Source organism: Pithys albifrons, chromosome 28, assembly GCF_047495875.1.
Source record: "Pithys albifrons albifrons isolate INPA30051 chromosome 28, PitAlb_v1, whole genome shotgun sequence".
Classification (NCBI taxonomy): Eukaryota; Metazoa; Chordata; class Aves; order Passeriformes; family Thamnophilidae; genus Pithys; species Pithys albifrons.
Genome location: NC_092485.1, coordinates 6,636,928 through 6,664,048, shown reverse-complemented (window position 1 = coordinate 6,664,048; position 27,121 = coordinate 6,636,928). Strand labels below are relative to the sequence as shown.

Here is a 27,121-nt window from a genome sequence, read left to right as displayed (position 1 = left end):
GGGGACCCCCTTGGTACTCCTCTGCACGGTGTCACATGTGTTTCTAAACATTTGCAGATCAGGCTTTTATTCATGGGCTAATGAACACTTGTTTGCTCATGTCTTGCTCAGCCCAAACTCCTATTGAACTCAATTAAGGCTGTCATCTCCAGGAGCACTCAATGTCATTTTTGCCCAAGTAAGGGATGAGTAACAAGGCTCTGAACGGCCCTTGGAGAATAGCAGCCATTTTGTTGCAGTTTTTGGTCCAGATTTCTTACAAGTTAGCACCAGGCCAAGGGTGGAAGAATGCGATATGGTTTTATGAATCACACACAATTGCTGAATGTGCTGGATACTTCAGAGGCTCTCACTTCATGGGCTGAAGCACTGGCTTGTCCCAAAATGCTTGAATACAACCAAGCTCATAATGAAAATGAGAAAAATGTGTTTCTAGAAGGGATGGGATGCAAAGAGCATCCCTTCTCCAAGCAGGGCAACAGGAGGATTCCTCTCAGATTTACCTCTGGGGTTTGGATACCATGGCACAGGTCTGTGATAGACCCTGTGGCCAGCCCCCAGATCAGGGGTTTTGCCCCTATTGGCACTTGGGCTCCTGCTAGTCAGGCTGGGTCATGGCCAGGGACTCACGTGTGATCAGCCAGCTGTGGCTTAACCACCTATCAGCTCACTCAGAGAAATGACCACGGCCTGGCTCCTGGCTGAATTCCCTTGGGAAATTACAGCAGTGTGAGCTGAGATCCCCATCTTGGGCACCACGGAGTGGGTGTCTGGGAGAGAGGGAGAATCTGCACAGTGGTGGGATGTAGGGGACTCAGTGTGTGTGTGTGAGAGGATGAGGAGAGGGATGAAGGTCTTTGGAGGGGGATGAAGATGCAAGATGGGAATGAGGAGGTGGATGAAGATGTGCGTCAGGGCACTAGAGTGTGCAGAGGACAATGCAGATGTGCAAAGGTGATGAAGGTGAGGAGCACAGGGGTGAAGGGGAATGCAGGAAGACACGGATGTGCAGAGCAGGATGAAGGTGAGCACGGGGGGTGATGAAGACGTGCAGACGGGGATGAAGGTATTCAAGGAGGGCCCTGGCCGGCTGGGGACGGGACACGAGCACCTCATGCCCTGGCCCGAGGCCGCATCTCCAGGGTGCCAGACGGAGGAGGAGGAAGAGGAGGAGGAAGGTGAAGAAGGCTCATCGAGGACGCTCCCAGAGCCCGGGCCAAGCTGAGTTTCAGGGCTGCCCTTGCCCAAAAAATCTCCGTGTGGAGTGGAAGTCCCGCGTCCCCGCTGCTCCGACGGGGAGGTCGGGAGGGTCGGTCGGGAGAAGTGCCGGGAGGAGAAAGAGGAGGAGCAGGAGGGCAGAGGGGGAGGAGGGCAGAGGGGGAGGAGAAGGAGGAGGGCCGGCCCGGCCTCACCGCCTCCTGATTGACTCCCAACTTTCTGCTCCTCCCTCGCATAAACTTTCCCGTCCCTGCGCCTGACTCCGTGCGCGGACCCGGAGCCCGCCGCGCTCCCCTCATTCCTGTCGCCCGCACCGGCCAGGCCTCGGCCCCGGTCCCGATCCTCGTCCGGCCTCGGCCCCGATCCCGATCCCGATCCCGGCACCCCGGCCGGCCCAGCCCCTCCGGAGCACGGAGCAGGTAAGTGCCCACTGGGAAGAGACTCCCAACCCCCCTTCCTCCGCCTCCTCCTCCTCCTCCAGCCCCTCCTTCGTCCCGGCCCGCAGAGCCGTCCGCCCGCACCGAGCCCCGGCCGATGGCGGGGTCGCGCTAACCCCGCTGCCCCCAGCCCGGCGCTTCCTCCCGGGGCTCCCCCCGACGCCCCTCGATGGGGTGTGTGGGTGTGGGGGTCAAGCCGAGGTGTTTCCACTCCTCCCGCCCCGTCGGGGCTGCGCTGCCCCCGCCCCGGCCCCGCCGCATCCCGGGGCTCAGAGGGGCCTCGTGCCCGCCCGTCGGGCCGGGAGGGACAGCGGGCCCGTCCCGGACCGAGGCCCCGGGGACCGGCGCGGGAGGGTCCCTGGTGAGCTGTGGGGTCACACGTGTGCCACGCTACATGTGTGTCCTACGCATGTAGGGGATGACCATATACTGACTGTATGTTAAACACTTTGTGTCTCATCATAGGGGTGCATTGCTAACAAGGCAGCAATTAGATGTATAATTTTCAGCAGTGTGTCATCTTTATTATTATTATTATTATTATTATTTTATTTTTACACCCTCCTTGGATTTAGGGTTATTTTTTTTTCCCTTAACTTCCTTGGAAGGAAAATAAGGCCAAGCCCTCGCAGTGCCACCGACCTCTGCCACCTGAAACCGCTCAGGCCCATACAGTGCATTTGGGTTCTGACTGCTGAGAGTTTAGGAAGAAACCAGCTGGAAGTAGTACCAGCGGGCCTGGCTTAGTGGGCACTCTCTCACTGCTGTTGGGTGCTTGGCATGGGATGGCAAGGGAAAAGGTGAAGGCAGAGGTTTTGGACGGTTTTGGTGCTTTATAGGGAGCTGGGGCAAGCCAGGCTGGGCGACCATCCCATCAGCAAAGCGATAATCTCCCGTGTCAGGCACGCCAGGGTATTTTGGGCTCCGGCATCCTCTCTTCCCTCCTATCGCTTTACCCCGTGCGGGTACGTGCGTGTCGTGAGTCAGGGCATTGGCACTGCCTGGCCACCCTGGGGGGCCCTGCCAACCTCCCCCCATGGCACTGAAGGGCTTATAATTATGGATGAAGAATTGGAGTTTGATAATTGGTGTACCCCCTCCCCATGTAACCACCTACCTTGGAACCTCTGTGGCCCCACAGCCCTTCCCCACAACTGGCTGGGTCATTTTCCCCTTGAACGGGAGGAAGAGGGTCCACAAAGTGGGCGAGGGTTGAGGGCTCACCAAGTTCACTCAGCAGTGAAGCCAGGACAGAAATGGGGAGGGAGCTTGGACCCTGCTGACAGGACAGGTGATGGTCACTGTGGCAGAACCCCAGCACTTCTGCACTGGACAGGACAGGCACAAGCGTCCCCTTGGGAGAAGACACTGGATTTGGCCCTGTTTGGGTGTGCAGGGCCAGCATTCTCATGGGAAGGGGCTGCAGATGGCTGTGGGGTGAGCAGCTTCTCCTCCCAGCTAGGTGGCCCAAGGGGAGATGTTCCCATTCCCAAGGACCTCAGGCAGCCAGCTACCTCAGCAGGGCGGGCATGCAGCTGGCACTGCACTGGCTTTTCTAACAGAAATAACCCTTTGAAAGGGGTGAGCTCTGACTGCCTTCGGTAAATGGCAACCAGGTATTTCAAGGACTCCTGTCCTGACTGGGGTGACTGCGACACAGGGGCACAGGTCAGAGTGGGGTGATGCTCCAGTTGGGGCATTTTGGACAGCATAGCCCTCCAGCAGTCATCCGATGTCTAACATTGCTTTCTGCAAAGCAGAACCCTCCAGCCACCAAGTCCATCAGTAAAAGGGTCTTGCGTCCATTTGCCATGACATATGGTCTCTATTTATCATGATATCAGAAACTGCATCTCCTTTTAATCACCATTTAATCCCCATCTTGCCACCACCAAGTGGGTTGAGAGGTGAGTCCCGGTGGCCCTGGCACTGTGCCGAGGGAAGGAGCCTTTTCCTGGCAGTGTGTGAGCAGGTCATGGCACTAAGGAGGTGGGGGTGGCAGCAGTAATCAGCTATAATTAATGCATTAAAAAGCAAGTAACCACGCAGCTCCTGTCAAACACGCAGAGAGCACGAGGCCAGTGGCAGGTGAGCTTGTTAGTGGGGCTGGTGTATGCATGCAGCATCCAGAAAGGTCATAAATGGGCAATTTTGGAGTGGTGGGGGGGGATGTGTTTTCCTGCAGTAGTACCTCTTCTCCTGTCCATGGGAGCGGAGAATGAACGGGAAGAGATGACAAGGGGCTGAAAGCCCTTACCAAGGGTGCTTCTGGGATTTGCATGGCAAGACCCATCCTGGGGCTCTTAGTGGGTTGGGATCCCTCCATCCATCAATGAACAGATGGATGCTGTCCAAAAAATGTTCTGTCTCTAGGAGCTTCCCTCTCTTATTAAATCCCTGATGGCAATTGCAAGGGGCTGGCAGGGCTGCCACAGTGTTTACATCGCCTTGAGCACTGTTGGTGGATGGGATATAACCAACTGCCTTGGATTTTGGGAGCTTCCATCCACAGGGGATTTGCTGGGTGGCCAGGCCATACTCTGAGCTTCTCAGCTGTTTGTCCAAGGTGTTCTCTGGGGTCGGGGCTGGGCTGGGAGCCCCGGCGGCTGAGCCCAGGCCCTGCATGTTGTGGTTGAGGCAGGCACCTGAAGCGCATGGGCGTTTGCTATTGCCACCATCACGTGGCAACTTATGAAATATTTTTTTGAAGGGAGGGAAGGTAATGATGGGGTGAGCCAGTGGGGCCGTGCCCTGCGCCAGCCTGCAGCGGCCATGCGGCAGAAGCAGCCCCCTCTGTGATAACACACGTCTGGATCCTGCTGCGGGTCTGGACATGCTGTTACAGCTCCTGGTGCTTTGGTTTTCCCTGCCTGTGAAATGAGAGCGAGGGGCCCCAGCAAAACCTCTCGTGGTGCTGATCAGCTGCTCACTGGCCCATGGAGGTGGGGAACAGGGGGTCATGCAGTGCTGGCTGCCGTTTCAGGCTCCCCAGGCAGCTCTTTTTGGGGTTTCCTGATGAGTACACGTGGAGCCATTTGGAGGTGACAGGCCATGAACTCCACAGTCTTATTCCTAGGGTTGGAAACTGGTGGCCTTGTGGTGACAGTATTCACATAGGGCTCTGCACTGGCACAGCCAATGGGACCCTGTGGGCGAAGGGTTCGGAGGAACACTGGTTGCATGAAGCACATCCCATCCTAGTGGTGCAAATCCTGATGGAGCATGTCCTCCCACTTGGTCCCAAACAGATGCAATGATCCAATGTCCCCAGGGTCTCCTATTATGTGCTATGAGACAGCTGCAGCTCTGGAACCCAGTGTGCCCACCACTGCCACCTCCCAGCTGGGCCTGGGTGTGTCACAAGATGTGCTGGGTCTCAGCAGGCTCAAACTGACCCAGAGGCTCACCTGCAGCCATCTTGTGAGCCAGAGGCAGAGAAGTGACTGCCACAAGCTTCAGGGCTGCGCTTCTCCGTGGCAGAAGTAATGCCAGGACGTGCTGCCTCACGGGTGGCAGGTGAGGAGTCCAAGTGATGGAGGAGGCTGGTTGCTTCCCTTCCCCCTTACTGCCAGGGAATCAGTAGACACCCGAAGTGTGTGCTGGCAGAGCTCCCATGACTGCGGGGGGTGGCCGACAAGGGGACAGCAGAGTTGGAGCTAATTTTAGGTGGTGGGTAGTGCCTCATGGGGAGCAGCCAGCTGGAGGGAGGTGTCATGCAGCTGTGACCCACAAGCCTCAGTGGCCCACAAGCATCAAGAGTGAGTACTGGGGGTCCCTGGGACTGAGATGGCTGCCATGCCCTGGGAAGTGGGCCTTGCATCGGCAGCCCAGTTTTCTGCTGAGAGGAAGAGCCATGCCGCTGCTGATGCCCTGGCTGCTGGAAGGGTGGTGGATCTGGGGACACACACAGGGGCAAAGCCCAGGATACCCAGACTCCCGATTTGCATCCTGAGGAGGCGGGTGAGCCCCACGCAGCTCAGTGCCTCAGTTTCACCGTGATTGTCTCGCCAATGCTCCCCCGGCAGAAAGCGATAGAGGCAGGAAGGCTGGCCAGGCTCAGGGATCCTCGCCTGGGAGCGCCAAGCCTTATTATTTCCCCACAACTGTCTCCTCCTCGCTCCTCATAAAATTAGATCCAGCTGTTCACAATAGCCACTAACTTCTCTCCGGAAGATGTTCAAAGTTTACAGACGCGGCGCGGCGCGGGTGTGTGGAGGATGGGCTGCCGTTCCCATGCCAGCTCCTCGCCGCCCGCCCTTCCCCCAGAGCAGCCATCTCTGCCTCCCCCTCCGGCTCAGGCACTTCGGGTTTAGGGAGAAGCACACCCACATGCAAGCCCCTGACCCAAGTGAGCATCAAGTTTTTATTAGCAGGAAGATCTGGGCGCTTCACAGTCCAGGAGCAAAGGTCTGGTCCAAGACCCAGCTTTTCTCTGCCCAGCTTTGTGCCCATATACTTGGTGAATGAGTTGAGCAGGGTCCTTGCCAGCACCAATACCCAGCTGTGGCGTGAGTCTGAGCTCTAGTTCTCATGTGGGGTGGCTGCTGTGCCCTGCTCACAGCCTTGCCTGGATGACATCGCAGAGCAGCGGGTCAGGGTCCACCTCCAGTGTTTGGACATTTGCTGGGCAGGGGACTAGCACACTGTGCCAGGTTCTCTGGTGCTGTTGGGCCATATTCCTTGCTGGAGCTCCCTCTTTTACCAAGAATACTGCCTTCATGTATTTTTAGCAACTTTTCCTCCCTGAGAATTCCAGAGCAATTTTTCATTCTGTAGGAACAGGAATCATTGTGCCCATTTCCAGCTCTCAAATCTGGCAGTTGTGAGAGGTGCTGAGAGAAGGCGATTCACTGCCACAGGCTCCTGGCATGTTCATGGCATGCACAAGGATTTGCTTGCTGGGACTGGGGTGGTGGCAGTAAAATGGTGCTAAACCAATATATCCTCTCTGGGAAAAAGTGACCAGTGGAGTTTGTGCCAGGCAGCATGTACCTGCTGTCGCAGCTCCTGCAGAACCTCAGTAGGCTTGGCACTGCCTTGAGCTTCTGAACTCCTTGCAGGAGGGCACAGAACTGTACCCCCTCACAGGGGTGACAGTGGCCAGGTGACAGTCACACTCTGTCCCAGACTCTGGCAGCCAGGGACATCTCCATATGTCAGCTGAGACGGTAATGCCTGACAGCCCCCCTGCCTGATGTCTCAGGTGCTGAGCCCCTCCAGTCAGTTCTCGCAGCTCCATCGCACTGGGTTTCTCCTGGTTGGAAGCTGGGAGTGTGACGGTCAGTGCTAACCCCACGCTCTGGCGAGTGCTGCAGCGCAGGCAATGGGTGCAGCTGCTGCCTGGGCAGGGTTGGGTTTCGTGGGGGTGGAGGCAGCCGGGGGCGGGTGTGAAATTCATTGCAGCCTTCCTCCTCCTCTTCCTCCTCCTCCTCCTCGCCTGGCAGCCGGTGTCCCCTGGAAGACGTTTTCCCTGGTCCTGCTGCAATGGCATAAAATGGAGTCAGCAGCACCTGGAGCTCCTCTGTGGAGGCATTTCTCCTCCCAAGAGCAGATCTGAGGGTTGGTGGGGTCTCTGGGATGCCTGGCCAGCCTGGATGGTGGGACACCATCCCACTGCAGGCACAGAACTGCCTGATCTGGGCACCACTGGTGCTCCCCTGACACCAGAGACCCTGGCTTCCCCTTGGGACAAGCTGGAACTCCCCAAGGACTCAAGACTTGTGGGCCATGCCAGTCTCATCTACAGGGGATGTTCAGTGGGAGACATCCTGGAATGGACATATTTTGGCACAGAAGCAAAGCAAATTCCCTGGTCCCCAGGGGGTGCCGTGTCCAGCACTGGCTGTGCCATGGGCCGCCAGCACTGGAGGTGCTGTGGGATGGCATGGCAGTGGCCCATCCCCAGCAGGCGACTCCAACCCTGTTGTTTCCATTCAGCTGGTTTCATAACACAGAGAGCGATTAATGCTGTAAAAGCTTTCTATTTATGCGCTGCTGGGTGAAACGCCTCGTCTTGGCTGGGCAGGGCAGTGTAATTGGGCCAGGGAGGCATACTGGGTTACAGTGTCCATCTGCTCTCTGCCCTCAGGTTTTGAGCCTGGAGGCTCAAGCAAAACCAGCTCAGGTCCTCCAGAGGCCAAAACCCGGCTCTGCTGCCCTGCCAGGACTGGGGGAAGAGGAGGGGTGGAGAGATTGGTTTGGATGCCCGTGGTTCTGCTGTTAGGAGGGAGCTGTGCCCTGGGTTGGCCTCATCCCCTTCCTTCTTCCTGACGAAATATTTTGGGGCAAATTGCTCACATTTCCTCTTTGTTCGTCCACAGCCCTTTGGGATGAGAGGTCTGAGCATCTCTCAACCACATGCCATTGAGCGAGGACCAGCCACATCCCTGCTAGGTGGAGGCTCAGGGCTTTGCTGGGAGCTGGGGAACCCTTTGGCTGCAGGGGTCCAGCTGGGGCAGCATGTGCCCAGGGCAGCCCTGGCAGTTCTTCAGACCCTGGTGGGATGCTGCTACGTGGCCTCCTGCGGTTTTCTTGCTCTGATTACTTCCTGAGCTGCCCGCCAAGCCGGAAGGGACAGGAAGCGATAGTGAGGAGGAAATGAGTTGGGCTGTCTCATGGGGAGCCAACCTAGTGCCTGGGGAGCTTTGCCACCACCTGGGTCCCCAGGCTGTGCCATGGGACCCTTGGGGGAAAACATGGCTAGTCCTCACTCCCTGGCAGAGAGGTGCAAACCTGGGTAGGAGGAAGCAGGGCAGCAGCTCTTCTCTCCCAAAGTCAGGGAATCCCTCAGCACAGCGAGAGCTGTTTGGAAGAGGAGCGCAATATAAACAAACCTCCTTCCACTGCCCTCCCTGCCGTGCCGCATCTTGCTTGGCCGCTGCCACCTGCCTTGATGAGTTTTGATTGTTCCTGGGAAAGCCACATGGCAGCCGGGATGGTGTCCCTGTGGGAATGGGGTAGGATCTGGGGCAGGGTGTTCCCGAAGGGTCCCTTGGCAAGATGCTGGGGATATGGGACTCCTGTGAAGAGCAAGAGGAATGCTGTAGGGTCATCCTCAGCAGAGCCAAGAGCATCCAGCTCTGTGCACTACGCTGGGGTTGTCAGCAAACGAGGCAGCATCTTCCCTGGTGTGTCATGATCTTGCTGGTGTCCCCCAGGAGCTCCACAGCTTGTGGGTTTCCTTCAGGGGGCTCTGCAGAGGTGGTGGCTGTGTGATGATGTGGGCAGCATTCCCTCTGGTCATGTCACCAGGTGGACAGAAGTGGCATCATGGACATCGCCATTGGCCAGCGCTCCCCTACCTGAAATGAGAGGCACATTAACGAAGGCCCCTGCCTACCTACAAATCAGTGCCTGTAATCAGGGCCCCAGCTGTGCTCTAACTGAGCCCCAATGTGCCGGGGCATGCAGGCAGGAGCTGGGGTGCCTGGAGTCTTGGTTTTGGAGTTTGCTGAACTGGCATCTTGCAGAGCCATCCCTGGTGGGGGGCTGCACACTCAGTGCTAGGAGGATGGGAGCTCTGGGAGCTCTTGTCCTCCTCACCCCCAGGGGTGTGTGTGCTACCCGTCATGGTGGCCTCATGCGTTCCCCCCGTGGGGTTGGTGCTGTGGCACTGTGCCCATGTGAGGCTGAACGCTGCACTGTGCCATGCCTGCCTGGGCTTGTCATGAACTTTTATCCTTTTGCCTTGGGGTCTGGGTGCAGGGGGGAGGGAGAAGAACTGGATCACCCTGGGACCCCTGCATGGGGAGGCGGGATGGAACCAGGATGCTGCTGGACCCCCACTCTGCCTTTACAAAGGTCTCCGCTTCTGCAGTGTCTCCAGCACCTTTTTCTCCCACGGTCTTTTTCGCTTAGTGCTCTCCTTCCGTGGACTGGGGGAGCCCCAGATAAGAAGGAGACCATGGGGCTGCTGTGCCCCACACCTTGTCCCTCCCGACAGTGGCAGCTGGGGACACTGTGCTGCAGTCCCCCTTGTGCAGCAAATGCTGGTGACCGTGCCCGGCATCCCAGTTACTTTGAGGCGATGCTTTGACAATAGCCACCCACAGCCCCACCCTGTCCCATTTTGGGTGGGACAGAAGGGTTTGGGGCAGTGGGGGGGCTGCTGGGGCTGTGCCTCGTGGTACACCAGATGGGACAGTACTTTTGGGGCTGACTACTCTGGGGAGGTGGAATATGCTGTCCCACCAGCTCTGTGGCACAGGATAGGGATGGCAGAAGGGTGTACAGGGGCTTTGTGGGGGTGACTTCTGCCTATGTCATGATGTCCCTGTGCCCCCAGCCCCAAATGCTCTCCCCCATGCTACCCCACACCCCCCTGACCTGATTCCTATCACAGCTGATTGTGCTGGTCCCAGCAGCACCTTACTCCTGGCTTTGACACCCATGCCCAGGCCCCATGGGGCACCCACCACACTTCTCTGACCACAGCCATTGCCACCAAAGTATTTCCTTCCCCCCACCCACCAGATAATACCCATCTCCCTAGCACTCCTCCCTCTTTGGAACTCTGCCTTTGGAGGGTTTAAAGATGTTTCTTGTTGCATTTGCAGTCTCCAGCCCCAGGGAGCTCTCCCAACAGAGCTGCTGCCTGCAGCCCTGCTGAGTGCTCAGGCCCCAAGTCTCCTTCGCGTCCCCCGCATGTGATGCTGGGGCGGAGCTCTGTGAGCTCGTGGGAACACCATCCCTGTCTCCTGGCACGGCCTTGTCCTCGCAGGGAGATAAGGGCTGCTCTGGAGGCATCCTCCCCTGCCTGCTGTGAACACTCACCCTGCATCTGCTGGGGACCCTCACGAGGGTGCAGCCCCCTCTATCACCCTCCAAAGCCATGGGCTAGAGCATGTTCCCCCACAAAGGCAGGATGCAAAAGGGTGAGTGAACTGGATGTGGGGATGCCCTCCTGGCATGGATCCCAGTGAGCATCCCCACTCAAAGGGGGTGAGCATCCCCAGAGGGGATGCCCAAACCCTGCAGAGATGCCTGTGCTGTGGGAGGGGTCCCGCCCGTGTCCCTGGGGAGCAACCGGGAAGCAGCAGCACGTGGCATGTTTTCCAGCAGGTCCGGTCCCCTCTGTGCCCTAAGCAGGTCTGGCCGCGGTCTCTCCACAAGCTGTCCAGCCCTGCCGGTTCCCTAATTGCTGCTGTTGTTGGTGTTTTGTAAGGGGCAGGGTGGAGCGATGCTCAGCCTGCCTTGCGTCAGCGCGGTGCTTGCACCCTCCCTCCAGGAAATCCAGTGTCTTGGGCTGTCCAAAAGCAGGTTCAGTAGAGGAGGAGAAGGAGGAGGAGCGGCTTCTTCACACCTTGGCCGGGGCCCCAGCATCGCCCTCCCTCCTCTCCCAGCTTCCCTGAAAAGGCTGGACTGGGATTTACCTGGGGTGGGAACAGGCTGGGGACGTCCTGGGGAGAAAGGCACAGACAGGGTGTGGGGTCAGCCATCACCCGGCCTGTGTATGCAGTGCCTGGCACAGGGAAGGTGACCCAAGGCACTGGGCACGCTGCCTGCAATGGTGCAGCCAGTACCTTGGTTTGCTCTCAGGCCTATAGCTTCACTCTTGACCCTAAATGCACCTATCATTGAGGGAGGGCAGGGAGTCTGGTGGATCCCTGCTAAGTCAGCCCCCAGCACCAGCTCTTGGGGTGAGCTGGTAACAGCCCTGTGCTGTTATGAGGTCCTGGGCTGCTGCTGAGTCCTGAGCTGGCACTGGACTTTGGGGTCTCTGACTACTGAGGTATCTTTGAGGCTGGGGGCTCCTGTGCTGCCACGGTGCTGGGGGCTCTGGGGCTGTCATGAAGCTGCTGTGGGGTTGGAGGTCACCATGGGCTTTGAGGGCTGCAGGATCTTGGGCTGCTGTGTGCAGTTGAGGAGTTTCCAGATCCCTCATGTCTGGGGGGTCCTGGACTGCTGTGGCTGGGGCTCAGTACCCAGCCAAGGCAGCTGCACCTCAATGTAGGTGCCCCACTGGGACAGAGCCCTGATGTGCTTGCTGGGCTGCAGAGGGGCAGGGGAGTGAGGGTCCCACTGGGGCTGTCCCCACATGCCACCCTCGCTGTCCCTGCCCAGTGCCTGGTCGTGGTGTCCCCTGACCCTCCTGTCCCCAAAACCCTGCTAGGTTTGGACAATGCATCCCTCCCAGGGCCTGCCCCATGGAGCACCCCAGCAGCAAACGCAGCCTGGGCCTCAGGGTGCCGCAGACCCGTCCGGCACCGCTGCCGCCATCCCTCCCTTGGCCGGCTGGCTCGATCCTCCAATCCAGTTCTCCTTATTTGGCCACAGTGCTCGCAAGAGGGGGAGCAGCAGGGGGGGGAACACGGGCAGGGATGGGCAGCGGGATCGGAGGGGCTGACATCACATTACGACGAGGGAGAGAGGGATGGGGGGGTAAGTTTCTTTTTTTATAAAAGGAAAAAAAAAAAAAGCAAGGCCTCACAGTGCACTTGAGCCAGCGGGCTCGGCAGTTCCTTTAAAAGGAGATGTCTGCGCCGGAGACCTTTGTACACTCCCAGCCTGTCCGGGAAGCACGGCGGCGCAGGAGACACCTCTCCACTCCGCTCCCACCGCCGCCAGCTGCCGCCAAACATGTTATTGCAAAACACTGAAACACTGCACTGGGAGCCGGGCAAAAGGAGGAGAAGAGAAGGAGGGCTGAAAGCTCTCCAGCATCACCCAGAAACTGGGAAGAGTCCGGGGCCCCAGCAGAGCATCCTCAGGGTGAGGGGCCTCTTCTGGTGCCAGGGATAGGGCTGCTGGATGGCTCCGGCCACCTGTTTCCCATTAGTGGAGTCTGACTTGGAGCCACCCAGCATCATCCTGCATATCCCAGCTGTGCCTTTGCCAAGCATGGTAGAGCAGGGATTTTGTGGATTGGGGATGTTTTGGGGGGTCAGTTTGCCCAAGGAGGTTGCTATGTGGCAGTAGGTACTGGTGCAGGGTCAGGGTTCACAGGCTACAAGGCTGTTGCCACCCTGTTCTGAGGTGTCACCCATAAGCACCATGCACCTAAGTTCCTTGTATGGATAATGCAGTAGCCAGGTGGTTTTCTTCATAGACTTTATTTGGGTGGATCTTGGATGGTCACTTGTGGCTTGGATTTGGGGAAAATCATGGGTCTGCCCTAAAGGGAAGACTCTTTGTCTTTGATGCCCCACATCTAGATGCTGCTTCAGGTGTGAGTGGGGACAGGGCAAGGGCCAGGAACAGACCTGGGACCATGCTGTCACTGCAGCCTCATGCCCTGAGCAAGGGTGTCTGGCTCTAACAGGTGTCCCCTGTATTCCACCAGGTTGTCGTGTGTCCGTGAGGGCTCGGGGTCGGAGCCCAGAGCAGCCAGCACCATAGCGTCCAACAGCTGGAACGCCAGCGGCAGCCCCGGGGAGGGGCGGGAAGATGGCCAAGATGGCATGGACAAGAGTCTGGACAATGATGCCGAGGGTGTGTGGAGTCCAGACATCGAGCAGAGCTTCCAGGAGGCGCTGGCAATCTACCCACCGTGTGGCCGGCGGAAAATCATCCTCTCAGATGAGGGCAAGATGTATGGTGAGTGACGGGGGCAGGATGGAGGCAGCAGGCAGGGCACTGTGCTGCTATCCAGGATGGTGTGGCCAGGGCTGAAGCGAAACCTCCTGCCCAAACCCCCACGGGGGCATTGCCCTTGAGCACCCTCCCAACCCCAAAAGCAGCTTGCCCAGGTTCATTGTGGAGCTGGACTGGGGAGGTGACAGTGACCTGCGTCTCCTCCCTCTGTGCTGGCTCTTCCTCCCACTCCCTCCCTCTCTCGGCCCTGCTGGACTGACTGGTTTGGTAAAGCCGTCAGGCAGGGAGGGAGTGAGGGCAGGGAACAGGCACAGGGCCAGCAGCAGTCCTAACCCTCTTGCTCCTGTATGCATTCACATTGCTCCCCAAACCTTCCCCAACTGGACCTGGTGGCAAGAAGCACCCTGTGGCAAGGGCCACTCACCCCCTCTGAGCCACCTGCACTCGGCTCAGTTTTTGGTGATTTTGTTGGCAGCAGCAGGACTGGTCATCCCACTGGGGCAATGATTTTGTTGGCAGCAGCAGGACTGGTCAGCCCACTGGGAAAATGATTTTGGGCGTGTCTCAGCCTAGTTTTTAATATCTCCCAAAACACTGATGTCTTGGTGACTCTACAACTGGAAGAAAGAGGGTAAGGATGGGCAATGTAGGCAGCAGGTTACACTGACATGAGGTGCATGATGCCACCAAAGAGCAGTGAGAGGTGCCATTTTGTCCCTATCCCTGCCAGGGTAGAGGCTGATCCCTCTTCCCTCCATGGTGTCACTCCACAGGGCTGGTGACCTCAAAGTCAGGAACAGGCTGCCATATTACCATCAGCCCGTGGTGACAGCAGGACCAGGGCTGGCATCTCTATCCCTAGCCTCCAACATAACACCAGGATGCATCTGTCAGGGCAATGGCTCACCCACTGCCAAGCAGAGAGGGGCAAAGGGCATGAAACTTTGTGGAGAGCACTGTGCCACTGTCCCTGTCCCCATGCCAGCTCTATGGGCTACCCTACTTGCCAGGGCCCCCAACTCACAGCATTGGGGCTGGCGGGTGGGAGGGTGGGGGGAGCACAGGGCTTCCCAAACGGGTGCATTTTTTGGATTTCTCTGGGAATAGCTGAAGTGCCACTGGGAGCCTGGCCCTGCACAGCACACCCCAACCGGTTTTTCCAGCCTTTCAGAGACATCTGGCAGCTGCTTAAAGAGGCAGCAGCCCCCTCTGGCCGCCTTTCATCTCCCCCCACCTTCTCCAACACCGCCCCACTGGGATTCACGGGACCCCTGGCTGACCATACCAAGCTTGCCAGGACCCCCATGGCCACTGGCAGCACAGGCAATGCCAACATGCAATATAAGGGTGTGCCAATGCCTCTACTCTCCAGCACCACCCCTCTTTTTGGAGTCCAATGGGATGCCCATGGTCACACCAGCCCCTGCCCCACTGATGTGGGGGTGGCAAAGCAGATGGGAGCTGAGAGGCCAGGACCCAGGACAGGCACACTGGGCCTTGCTAAGCTTGCTGCCTGATGGGTTATTTTTAACCCAGCCTGTCCAACTGGTTCACGTGGTGGTGTCAGGGGAGAGGAATTTGGGGAATGTGGTAATTTGGAGGAGGACATGCCCTCTCTGAAGGAATGGCACAGTCCAGATGAATCACAAGGAAAGGGGACAGGGCACCTGGGCACAGGGATGGCTGCAATGGTGTAGCCTAGGGTGGCCTTAGCATGGTGTGAGGCAGGATGGGTGCAGGAGATGCTGGGCCTGACTACTGGGCACTGGGTACCACTAGCACTGCCCCACTGGGCACCTATATTTCTTTCCTATCTTTTTTCCCCATACTTTTTTCTTACAGGGTATGGGAGGGAGAGGGAGAGACTCAGGAGCAGGGCATGCAAAGGGAGATGCTGTGGTGCTCAGTGAAGTTGTACCCCCAAGCTGTGACTCAGCACCAGGGTCCCGTCTGCCTGCACCCCTTGTCAGCACCGTGATGTGGACATTGTCTCACCTGGGCACTCCTGGGGACCTGGCCCTTGTTAGGTGCCAGCTAATGAGGCCAGGGAGGCAGCACAGGCTGGGGGGGTGGAGAGATGGGAGCTGTTCTCAGTGCTTCAGAGTGGCACCAGGGTGCCACGCTGGCTATGCAAGTGTTAACCTCACTGCCATCCACCCACCAGCTCCTGGCTGGTGCGGGCACCCCAGGGTGCAGCCGTCCCTGCATGGCACCTGGCCCTCTCTGTTCTCATCTGTGTGTCCCCCCCAGGAGGGCCCAATTGCTCTGGGGCTGGGAGGGGGCCAGTTGGGGTGGAAGAGGAGAGGGGAGTACATTTTTTTTAAGGGATTTTGTAATTCTTTTAGAGCCGAAACCCCCCTCCAAGGGCATTTCGACAACTTCCAACCGCGACCATCTGGTCCATTAAAATAAATCTGGCGTGCCTGGCCGCCCCCGTGCGCGGGGGGGCAGCGGGGCCGGGGCCGGGAGAAGAAAGCTCCCAGCTGCTCTGACGTTTGAACGTAGATTGGCCACAGCTGGCCCCTGAAATGTGGCACAAAAGCAACTTCTGCTTCGAATTAGACCAGGACGTTAGGAAATACTGGTGGAAAGGCCAGCACGGCTTGCGAGCGGGAAGCGGCGCAGGGGGAGCGGGCTGCGACCCCCGCGGGCAGCGGGTTCGGGTTCGGCTCCGGCTCCGGCTGGGATGGGCTTTGGGGGGTCTGTGGCTGAGGACACCGCCGTGGTCCCTGGTGACTGTCCCCTCCCTCTGAGCCGCAGTGTGTGCGGGCTGGCACAGCCGGTGGGGGCACGGGAAGGGTGGCAGCGCTGTCCCCGCCGCCCCCCGTGCCCCCAAGGGCGCCACCAGCCCCGACCCTGTCCCGGCAGCGCCACCAGCCCCTGCCGTGTCCCCGCAGCGCCACCAGCCCCGACCCTGTCCCAGCAGCGCCACCAGCCCCGACCCTGTCCTCGCAGTGCCACCAGCCCCTGCCGTGTCCCCGCAGTGCCACCAGCCCCTGCCGTGTCCCCGCAGTGCCACCAGCCCCTGCCGTGTCCCCGCAGCGCCACCTCCCGGCAGCGCCTCCCGCGCCAGCCCGAGGGGACCGCGGAGGCTGCGGGGACTGAGCCCCCCGCCCTCGGGGCTGAGCCCTGGCTCTGCCGGCAGGTCGTAACGAGCTGATCGCCCGGTACATCAAGCTGCGAACGGGGAAGACGCGGACGAGGAAGCAGGTGAGGCGTTGCTCTGCGTTTTCTCCTGAAGTGGGCTCAGGGCGGGGTGGGAGGAGGTGCCAGGTAAGCCCGAGGGGGAGTGGTTTTTCAGCTGCATCACTTGTCCTCTATGTCCCTTTCTGGAGCCACCGTTGCTGCCAGCAGGTCCCCAACATCTGTGAGGAGCTTTGACTGTGAGCACAAACCTCCTTGGGTTTGCCCTCTCCCCAGATGCCCTGAAACTGGGGCTGTGGGAGCAGGCTGCATCCAGCCCCCCGCCTGGTTGGGGTCACCCTGTGGGTGGCAGGAGCCCTTGAAATCTCTCTCCAGACAGCGTGTATATGCCTGCATGTGTCTGCATGGATCTCTTTGCTGCTCCTCCTGGATCTGGAAATTGTTCCTACCTCTGCCACTTGCCAGGCTTTTTACCACTTTTGCCAGATGCCACAGCAAAGGCACCCCCGGACTGAGGGCAAGGCGTCCCCAACTCAGCCAGGGCTCCAGGGATTGGCTGCACGGGGCCGTGGCGCTGGTCCTGGGGGGTGCCAGAGATACTGCAGAGCCCTTGCCCTGACCTTGCTGCCCCGCACTGTTGGATGCTGACAGGGCAGGGAGCACAGTGTTCACACCCATCCCTGTGAGCCCTCAGGGCACTAAACCTGTCTGAGGACCGGGCTGCTGCAGCCCTCAATGGGACGTGTTCATTTGTCACAAGTCCAGTGGCTCTTCCCTCATCTCCCTGGTGGCCCCTAGCCAGGGGCAAGCCACCTGTCCTGGCAGAACCAGTCGCCTTGGATGCTGGGGACATTGTGGAGCTGGGACTGCCCTGTACCACGAGTCTCCACAAGGGCGCAACGCTGATCCCAAGACACTGGGTTGACATTCCTCCAGAACATAATGCTGGAGGGAGAGGGACCGCGGTCTGGTCACTGTCCTTGTGTTCAGACCAGTGCCAAGAAGCACTTTATTTCTGGCTTAAAGACTGAGGAGCCCCTCCTCTCCATGGGGGTAGGATGCAATGCTGTGCAGGGACTCAAGAAAGGCACAGGGGAGAGCTCACATGATGTTGCTCCCTCTGTGCACTTGTGTCCTGGAAACTTGGTATCTCTTCTTGGTCAGACTGGCACTAGTGGGAGAAGGTTCTTTCCAAAATCAGCCCCAAAGCCCCTTGGGTGACCAGACGCCCACCCTTCCTGTGGCATAGGGCAAGACCTCAGCCATACTGCGCCTTTCCTGCTTGGATGTCAGCCCCTCTTCTTTGGATCCTGGTCCTACAGTGGCCTGGTCCCAAAAAAAACCTTTCTCACCTTTCCCACCTGCAAAATCAGCAGAAGCCTTGTGGCAACGAGCCAGTCCTTCCTGGATCAGCTTAGGGCAGGCAGTCCCAATGCAGCCCCTTGCCAAGTAACCCAGGGACACCCCCAAACCTGCCAGGCTGAATCCTCAGCTTATTGTGCTTGCAGGGGCTGGCAGGGTCTGTCTGTCCCCAAGAGATGGTAAATCTTGACCCACTCAACTGCAGCAGCTTGACACCAAGGAGCTTCACCGCAGCTGTGGTAGGCACAAACAACCATCAACCAGTGCAGCCCTGGGGTCCCCCTCAATTTTTCTTCCTCCAGCTTGTGGCAGGTGCAGCATCTCCAGGAGCATCACCCTGGCAGCAAAAAGTGCTCCCCTCTTTCTCCACTCTCCCTTCCCTGGGGACAACATCACACCCTGCAGGGGAAACATATCTTCACGCTCTCTGTGTTTTCCTTTCCGAACGGCGTGGCGGGCGCTAGGTGTCCAGCCACATACAGGTTCTAGCTCGGAAGAAGGTGCGGGAGTACCAGGTTGGCATCAAGGTACGTTGACGCCCTTGCCCAGGTGTCTGCGGCGGTGTTTCTGTGAGCATGGGCAGCCCCTCTCCTTCCTCCTCCTTTCCTCTGGTTGACGGCTCTGCTGTTCCCCCTCTCCTTCTGCTCTCTCTCTGCAGGTCTCTAGCCACTTGCAGGTTCTTGCCCGACGGAAATCTCGTGAGATTCAGTCCAAGCTGAAGGTACGCGTCCCCTGCCTCGCTGGCCCCCGCCTGCTGACTAATGCCTTCGGCTCTGCGCTGTGCTGCTTGCTTTCCTGTATTACCTTTCTTTTTTGGTGTTTTATTTTTCTTCCCCCTCACTTGGCTTCTGGAACCAGATGGTCTTTACAGGCCTCATTGTGGGATGCTCAGAGAGGTGTGCAAGGAGGGGCAACAGAGCCTTTCCCTTTCCTCCAGGAGAGTGAATTTGGATGCCAAATCCCCTCTTTTCACCCAGGCAAGGATTCTGCCATGGGGAAATGTGGCTTTAAACCCTTCTCTGGTGCACAAGGGCTGTCCTCTCTTTTAGGCCATCAGGGGCTTTCCCAGGAGGGGAAGGAGCCCCCAGAGCAGCCAGCAAAGCAAAGTGAGGTTCAAGGAAGGTGTGCAAAGGCCCACTTCGCACCACAACTGAGACCTGACTCTGCTCAGGATAGGTGCCAGTGGCAAGTGAGCAGAAGCAGGGGAATCTGGAGCATTCCTGCAGGCTGTCAGTCCAGTGGCCTGTGAGGCCCCAGGATGTGAATATGGCCCAGGCACCTCAGGGATGTCCATGGCAGCAGGTCCAGATGGGGCCATGCTGCTGGGAAGGAAGGCATAGTGGTGCCAGGGCAGCCCATGGTTTCAGGAGCCAGGGGAGCTGCGTGAGGAAAAACTGGATCATCCTCTCTCTGTTTTCTGGTTGGCTTTTCTTTCCTTCCTTCTTTCCTCCTAACTGTAGCCCAACTAACCCTTCCATAACTGTTTGCACGAAGCTTTGTTGTGACACTGGGGAGGGTGATGATGAGGGGATGTAGACAGGACAGGGAGCATCAGTGAAGGACTGAGCCTTGTTCAGGTTGGATGCACACAGTGCAAGGTGCAGGGCAGAGTGGTCCCCACTGCATGACCACTCATTGGGGACAGCTGGCTCCTGGGATGTGCCTGAGTTAATCCCTGCACCATCAAACAGGGAGCATCTCCTTGGGCAGCTCCAGGCGTGACCTGCTGCCTTGCTGGGTGTGGGGGAGCCCAGAAAACCTTTCAGCCCACTGAACTTGAGGTCCCAAAAGCATCACCAGCTCCCCCTATCCTGGGTGCTGTGTCCATCTCCAGCACTGAGGCTGGCAGCAGGAGCCACAGAGTTGGGAGCAAGGTTTGCTGTCAGGTGGAGTTGGCATTTTCATCCTCAAAACTTCAGCAAGCTCCAGCTCACGCTGCCTGGAGCCTATCAAGCTGTGCCCTCAAAAGCCCTTCAGCAAGGACCCCAGTGCCCCATGAGTGGGATGCCAGGAGGGCTGCCACAGCCAGGAGGGTTTGGTCTGCTGTGAGAAGCCAGAAGATGGCACCTGAAACTATTCTGGGAGGCTCCTCTGGGCTTGTATGTCTTAAACCCAGCTTCTAAACCCAAGAGGGGCAATCAGAGAGGTGAGGGTGGCAGCAGGGTCAGCAACAGCAGAAGCCTTTACAACAGGATAAAATAACACAACATAACATAAAATAGAATTAATAGCTTTTCTTGCACACAGAAAAATGCAGAGCAAGGGGAGAGTTGGAGGCAGGAGTGACCCCTGGGGTCTAGGGTTGGAGGCCCATGTCCATGGCTGTGTTCTCTATCCTCAGGCATGCTGCCTGCAGGATTCCAGCAGGGAACAGCCAGGGCAGAGATCTACCTGAGCAATACACTGGGGATACAAAACATCCTTCCCCAAGATCAGTGCAGGCACTCCTCTGCCCTCACGTAGAACTGTGGGATGGAAACTCCCTTCCATGAGCAGTATCTATTTTTGAGCTGCAGTCATGTGCATGTTCATGCTCCCATCATGTGGCTGCATGCCTGTGCTCCCACCCTGCCCCAGGTGAAAATAAATGAAGCATTGATCCCTGGGGAAGGTTCAGTGAGAAAACAGGGTGTGCACTGGGACCAGCATGCACATGTCCTGGCGATACAAGTGGAGAAGCAGCCTTGCCCCAGGCGAGACCTGGGAGCCCTTCAGCCCTGTGCTCCTGCCCAGCAGTGCTGTGACCTCCAGAGCAAAACAGAAGGGGAAAACAATTGGTCTATATAAATGCACATACAGCAGAGCAGGGTTGTGTTCAGGGTCTTCCTTGCAGTGCCTGTGAAGGATTTTGTGCCAACATCCTGGGGCAGCTGGGTGCAGGTGCCCTTGGCCAGGAAGGGCAGGAGCTGGTGGCTCTTCCTCTCTGTGCCCTGACAAGCACTGTGGGCCCCTGAAGAGGTGGTAGAGGATATTAAAAAGCCAAGAAAGACACAGGCTTGGCTCACATCAGTGACCACTTGAAATAGTGAGGGACTGTGGCATCCCATTCCTAGTGGGATCAAGCCCAAGTATAAATGGCCACTGTGTGCATCCCTTGGTGACCAGCCAGTTCAAGGGATTCACTCCCCAAATCAGGCTGCTGTGATGAGCTGAGGGTGGGGATACCTGACTTATGGGGAGGTGCACACAGTACCCATAGGCTCCCATGATGCTCTAACCATTTTTTTCCTTTCTTTTGCGGACAGGCCATGAACTTGGTAAGTTGAGCTTGAGCCTGAAATGGCTTTTGTTCCCCATTGCCTTTTGCCCTCTTCCATGGAGGAGCCAGCCCCAGGGGAGCGGGGTAACTGGGGTTGTGGGTGGGACACATACATTTTCCAGACCCATCAACATTTGCCCAGGGAACATTGCAAGCTTCAAACATTAATTAACATGGTATGTTTGAGAGAGGAGCAGGGGGACCCCTCTGCCCTTGTCCCTTGGCCAAGCTGCAGGTTTGGCCCCTAGCTTTGCAAAACATGTCAGGGACAATTGGATTGAGGTAGCTCAGTCTGCCCCTGTAACCCCCACTACCCTCCTGTCCCCTCTTTTCCCCCAGGACCAGGTCTCGAAGGATAAGGCTCTGCAGAGCATGGCTTCCATGTCCTCTGCACAGATAGTGTCGGCCAGTGTCCTGCAGAACAAGCTCAGCCCCCCACCTCCTCTTCCTCAGGCCGTCTTCTCTGCTGCTCCCAGGGTGAGGACAACCCCATGCCCCCCCCCATACAGGGACAGCCTGGGGTGGGGGAGTCATGGATCCCTCTGCATGAGCCACACGGGACAGGGGATGATCAACAGCCATCCTCAGCCGTGGGGCTCCCTGCTGTTTGCAGCAGGTGAGGAGGGGAATTTGGCGGGGGGGAAGTCAGAAACTGCTGACTCTTCCCTGTGCTGCCTCCCCAGTTTTGGAGTGGGCCCATCTCAGGACAACCTGGACCCTCTCAGGAGTAAGTATGAGACCCCTTCACTACCTGGCACCAGGCAGGACCCTGCCTTGGCAAGGGAGTGGGGCACTCCAGGCTTGGTAACCTGATGACACTCTTTGCTTTCCAGCATTAAACCGTTTGCACAACCAGCTTACCCCATCCAGCCACCCATGCCTCCATCACTAGCCAGTAAGTCATGTCCTTGCCTTCTCGCAGGGGACCCTGTGCCCCTGCCAGGTCATATCTGTCCCCTCTCCCCTCCCACCCACAGTGCTACCCACCTGTGGCTCCTCCCCAGCCCTGGCAGGGGAAGAGCCTGAGCAGGACCCTGCTGCTCACGGCTCAGCCCCCTCCAGTCCCTTTCCACCCAGGAGTAGGACCAGCACATCCCATGTTTTAGCAACCCTGTGGAAAACCCACCATGCTGGAGATAAGAGAGGGTGGGGAATGCAGTGAGGACAGCAGCACCATGGCATTGCAGGAGGGGCACACCCCAGTTCACAGCTGGCCCCCATCCCTGTGTCATTCACCTCCACCAGGTTACGAGCCCTTGGCTCCACTCCCACCAGCTGCCTCGGCCGTTCCTGTCTGGCAGGACCGCACCATCGCCTCCGCCAAGCTTCGGCTTCTGGAGTACTCTGCTTTCATGGAGGTGCCTCGGGACACTGAAACGGTAACAGTCACCTCTGTGTCCCCACCACCTGTGTGGGATGGTGCCCACACCTGTGCTTGGTGGCATCTTGCTTTCACCTGACCTCTCATTCTAATGTCCCCCCCGGTCCCAACAGTACAGCAAACACCTCTTTGTGCACATTGGCCAGACGAACCCCTCGTACAGTGACCCGCTGCTGGAGGCTGTGGATATCCGCCAGATCTACGACAAGTTTCCTGAGAAGAAAGGTGGCCTTAAGGAACTCTACGAGCGTGGGCCCCAGAACTCCTTCTTTCTCGTCAAATTTTGGGTATGATGCTAGGAGGATTAGGATGGTGTGGGTTGTCCTTGAGCCAACAGGCTCATTGCAGGTTGGGCACCCTACCAGCAGGGTGGGAGCATCCTGGGCAGCTCTGAAAGCTGGCATCCCCTGTCCCCATCGAGAGCTGGGTGTGGTGGGCATCTAATGGGACCCTCTCTCATCACTCCAGGCGGATCTGAACAGCACGATCCAGGATGGGCCAGGGACCTTCTATGGTGTCAGCAGCCAGTACAGCAGTGCAGAGAACATGACCATCACAGTCTCCACCAAGGTGTGCTCCTTTGGGAAGCAGGTTGTGGAGAAAGTGGAGGTGAGTTCCATGCCCTGCTGTATCGGGAAGGGGTGGGAATTGGCCCACAGCAGGTCCTGGGATGGAGTAAGAGCTGGGTGTAGGACATGGGTTCATGCCTGTCCATGGGTGGAGTGGACAGGACATCATGATGTTGCAGTGGGCCCATGCCAATGTCCCATGTGACAGCTGCTCACCCTGGCTGTCCCCTGCAGACGGAGTATGCACGGCTGGAGAACGGACGGTTCATCTACCGCATTCACCGGTCTCCTATGTGTGAGTACATGATCAACTTCATCCACAAACTCAAGCACCTCCCAGAGAAGTACATGATGAACAGTGTCCTGGAGAATTTCACCATCCTGCAGGTACCTCCATTCCTTTTCCCCAGTGTTTCCCACCAGAAGTGCAGAGCCTGCACTTGCATTGACCCTTCCAGCCCTGGGCATGCACTCCAGCAGTGCAGATACTCCTGGCTGTGCCTCAGCCCACACAGCCCCTGAATTCCAGGGAGCAGATCTTGATGGTGCAAACCAAGTGGCTATGCCTGAGCCTGGACAAGTTTCCCCGATAATGGGGAGCAAATTTTTCATGGTGCAATTAAATTGTCTGTGCCTGAGCCTATCTGCCTTTCCCAAATAATGGGCAGCAATTTTTGGTGGTGCAAATGCAGTGGCTGTGCCTGAGCCCATGCAATGTTGCCCCAAACAACAGGTAGCATATTTTTGGTGGTGCAGTTCAGGCTGTTCCTGAGCCTGTGCAACCCCCCCAAACTGGGTAGTAAATCTTGATGGTGCAATTAAATTGACTCTGCCAGTGCCTAAGCAACCCTACAAATAATGGGCAGCAAATTTTTTGTGGTGCAAAGTGGCTGTGCCCATGCATGTGAGCCCATGCAACCCCCTGAATAACATCTGCCCACAGGCACAGCACTCCCCTAACACGCTCTGCTCTGCTACAGGTCGTTACAAACAGGGATACCCAGGAAACCTTGCTCTGCATTGCCTTCGTTTTTGAGGTCTCCACCAGTGAGCACGGCGCCCAACACCATGTCTACAAGTTGGTCAAGGACTAGGGGCCCTCGGGGACAGGCAGGGGCTTGCAGGGGAGAGAGGGGGCCATACAGAGAAGCTGCCCCTGCCTACTGCCTTGTGAGAAGTCATTTGAAGAGAGGAGGAGGAAAGAAAAACAAAAAAGACTGACTTGTGATCGCAGATGTTTTCTACTTAGGAACAGTTTCTTTTTTTTTTAAATAAATTAAAAAAAAAGGAAGATTGAGAAAGAAAGCTTAGGGAGAAAGGCAACCCACATTCGGCGCTGGATGGGGAGAGACCGGCCCTCGGTGTTGCTGATGAAGGCCAGGATCCCACAGTGCCGTGGCCAGCGGGATGTCAGAACAGAGAACAACTCCTCCTTTCACCACCGCCACCCTCACTCAGAAGTGGTCCCGGTCCTGAGTGGAGAAGAATGAGCACAGATGGCTGGAGGATGTGGCATTGTGCCCGGTCTGGTCCGAAACTGATTGGCATGGCAGCAGCAGCGGCATTGGCACTGCTTGGCAGAGTCCAGGTGGCAGTGGGGACCTGGGAATGGGCATGCAGAGCAGGGCAGGGCAGAGTGGAGGGGTTGCTGCCACCTCCCTGGGGACTGGCAGCCAGGGAGGCTCCTTCTCTGTGCACAGCTGGGGCACTGGGAACCAGTGGCAGTGAAGGCATCGACGATGCAAACCATGTTTTTTTATGGCTCCTTTTCCCCCCTTTTTTTAAAGTGCTTTTTATTACTTTTTAAAAGGATACCATGCTTGTAATCAGGATGATGACCCTTTGCAGTGCCTGGGACTGCCTCGTGCCGTGCCAGTGACCAGCAAAGGTGACACAGTAGAGTTAGCTGGGTTAGAGGCAATAGTGGAACTGCTGGGCACAGGGTGTAGCTTGTGTAGGGAAGGCTCAGGATGTTTCCATCTCTGCCTGGTTCTTGTGTGGGATCCCCTGAGGTCTGTGTGTGCTTTCAAGGATAGCACTTGGGGGTGGCCCAGGCTCAATGTCCCTGCCATGGTCACTTGCTGAGGAGTCATGAGAGCAGTGAGGGCAGATTTGCCTGATTTACTTTGCATAGGTACATTTTCCTGGGTTTTTTTTTTTAGTTCTTCACCTTTTTTGCCTTTTTTCTGTGATGACTGTTCCAGAGTGCTCTGTCCACTCACCTGCATCCTGTGGGAAGTGGCCAGAGAGCTGGCTCATGCAGAGAAAAGGCTGTCAGGGGGCAGAGATTGGGACAGAGAGTACAGAGACAGAGAGGGGCCAGAGAAAAGGAGGCATGCCAGGTTAAGGGACTGGGTCTGCTTGGAGGCATTTTTGTGGTTGCAGCCCAAAGTAAGCCAAGGTAGCGTGCCCAGTCCTGAGCCTGTGGTTGCAAGCGCAGTCTGGGAAGAGCATCCCAGGATGCAGGAGGGGCACAGAGAGACGGAGGTGGCATGGAGCAGGGTGGCACAAGGCTGGCAGGGGGACAGGGAGCCTGAGGTGACCAGGTCTGGATGGATTTCTCATGTTGGCTGAGGAGTGAAGGTGGTGGGAAATGCAGAGCCCACTGCTGCAGGAGGGCAGTAGTGGTTTGAGGGAGGCTGAAGCCCAGGATGGGGGGACAGGGTAGGTTTAGGCTCAATGCTGCCAGGTGCAAAGGAGCAGGAACAGTGCCAGAGCTCAGGAAAGTGCCTTAGCTGCCACTCTGATGCCATGTGTCTGGTGAGGCATGGGGACTTCGACCTCTTGCTGCTGAGAGAAGACTCCCATCCCTGTGGGACAGGGCAGAGCTATCCCAACCCCACGCCCAGCCAAGGGCTCAGTGGTGGGATTGGACTTAGGCAGCTGCAATGAGCAGGGCAGATGGAGCAGGGTGGGAAGAGAGGGAAAAACCCAGGGCAAGGCATCCCATTCCAGGGCTGTACCAGGGCTGCCTGGCCGAGTTCTCATATGTAGCATGTTTTTTTGTTGTTTTGTAGTTCTTTTTTTTCCTTCCGTTTCACTCACTAATCTGAAACTCTGGGAATGAAAACTCAAAACTCCTGGACCATAAAACAGAGGTGTGCCCCACTCCCAGCCCCAACTGGGGACAAAGCTCTTCATCAACTGGACTGGTTTGTGCCTCTACCCCTCTCTCCATCCCTCCATCCCTTCATCCCACCTGCACCGAACCCCAGGGCGTGCACCCGCACCCCACGCACACGCTGACTGGTGCCCCCAGAAGCCCTGGCTGGGGTTTAGCCACGATCCCAGAGACACTTTCTCAACTCCCCCTCCCTCAGCCCCTCCGTTCTCCTCCAGTGTATTTATGAATTTCACATGAAGTACTGTTTTATTTTTTTAAAGACTTTGTAAAGCTTACCAGGGTTACAATCACCATTTTTAGAGCTGTGTCAGTCCACAATGTTAAAAATCCTTTTTTTAATGTATTATATTTTTTGTGTATTTTTTTAATCCAGCTGTGATGGGTTGTATCATATATTTGTTGTGTTTACTGTATCTGTCCAACTTCAAAGTGAGGAGACTGTGGAGCTCTGAAAAAACTACAGTCTGCTGAAAAAAAACCATTAAAATTATTTGTTCATGGGTTGGCTCAAGTGGTTCTGAAGTTCTTATTTCTTGGGGTTTTCTTCAACCCCCAGACCTATGAGACCCATGAAACCCCGTGGCTGGGTAACATTTTACCCAGGACCCCCTCTCCAGGCACGAGCATGCCGCGTCCAGCTGTATTTTGCTCTGATTTGAATCACTGGTGCAGGGTTTGCGTGGGAAAGGTCAGCCAACCCCACGGCAGCCGCTTCCCTGCACCTGCCCGCAGCATCGCTGCCTTCAGGGACATCCCTGGCTTTGGGGGTCGCATTCTCGCCCCCGCCAGCTGCGAGTGGCAGAGGGTTGGTCTGTCCCCCCGCTCAGCAACACCCCTCGAAACCCTGCGCGGTCTGCTCGATACACACCGCGTTCCACACACAGGAGACAGAGATGACATGTTTTAACAGCAGCTGCTTTCCCCCGTTCTGCGAGACGCCCGTACCCCCATCGCCCCCCGTTACACCCACAGCACCCCGGTCCCGGCCCCTGCCCATTCACCGGCCCCGGCCCATTCACCGGCCCCGGCCCATTCACCGGCCCCGGTCCCAGCCCATTCACCGGCCCCCGCGCCATTCACCGCCCCCGCGCCACC

General features: G+C 57.4%; 1 protein-coding gene across 6 annotated transcripts; it reads left to right on the top strand.

Annotated features, from left to right (window-relative positions):
• Nucleotides 1–1,458: 1,458 nt before the first annotated feature.
• Nucleotides 1,459–26,532, top strand: TEAD3 (TEA domain transcription factor 3). Of its 6 annotated transcripts, none has more exons than XM_071578462.1 (14): nt 1,459–1,637; nt 12,937–13,190; nt 16,333–16,397; nt 18,158–18,220; nt 18,352–18,414; nt 20,939–20,950; nt 21,292–21,429; nt 21,636–21,679; nt 21,786–21,847; nt 22,198–22,331; nt 22,447–22,620; nt 22,802–22,942; nt 23,137–23,289; nt 23,883–26,532. In XM_071578462.1, the coding sequence occupies exons 2-14, from the start codon at nt 13,055–13,057 to the stop codon at nt 23,994–23,996; spliced, it is 1,299 nt and encodes a 432-aa protein (XP_071434563.1). In that variant the 5' UTR covers nt 1,459–1,637; nt 12,937–13,054; the 3' UTR covers nt 23,997–26,532. The 6 variants fall into 6 exon arrangements, with proteins under 6 accessions (XP_071434563.1, XP_071434566.1, XP_071434565.1 ...); XM_071578467.1 differs by lacking the exon at nt 1,459–1,637 and adding an exon at nt 3,725–3,743; XM_071578465.1 differs by lacking the exon at nt 18,158–18,220.
• Nucleotides 26,533–27,121: the final 589 nt, after the last annotated feature.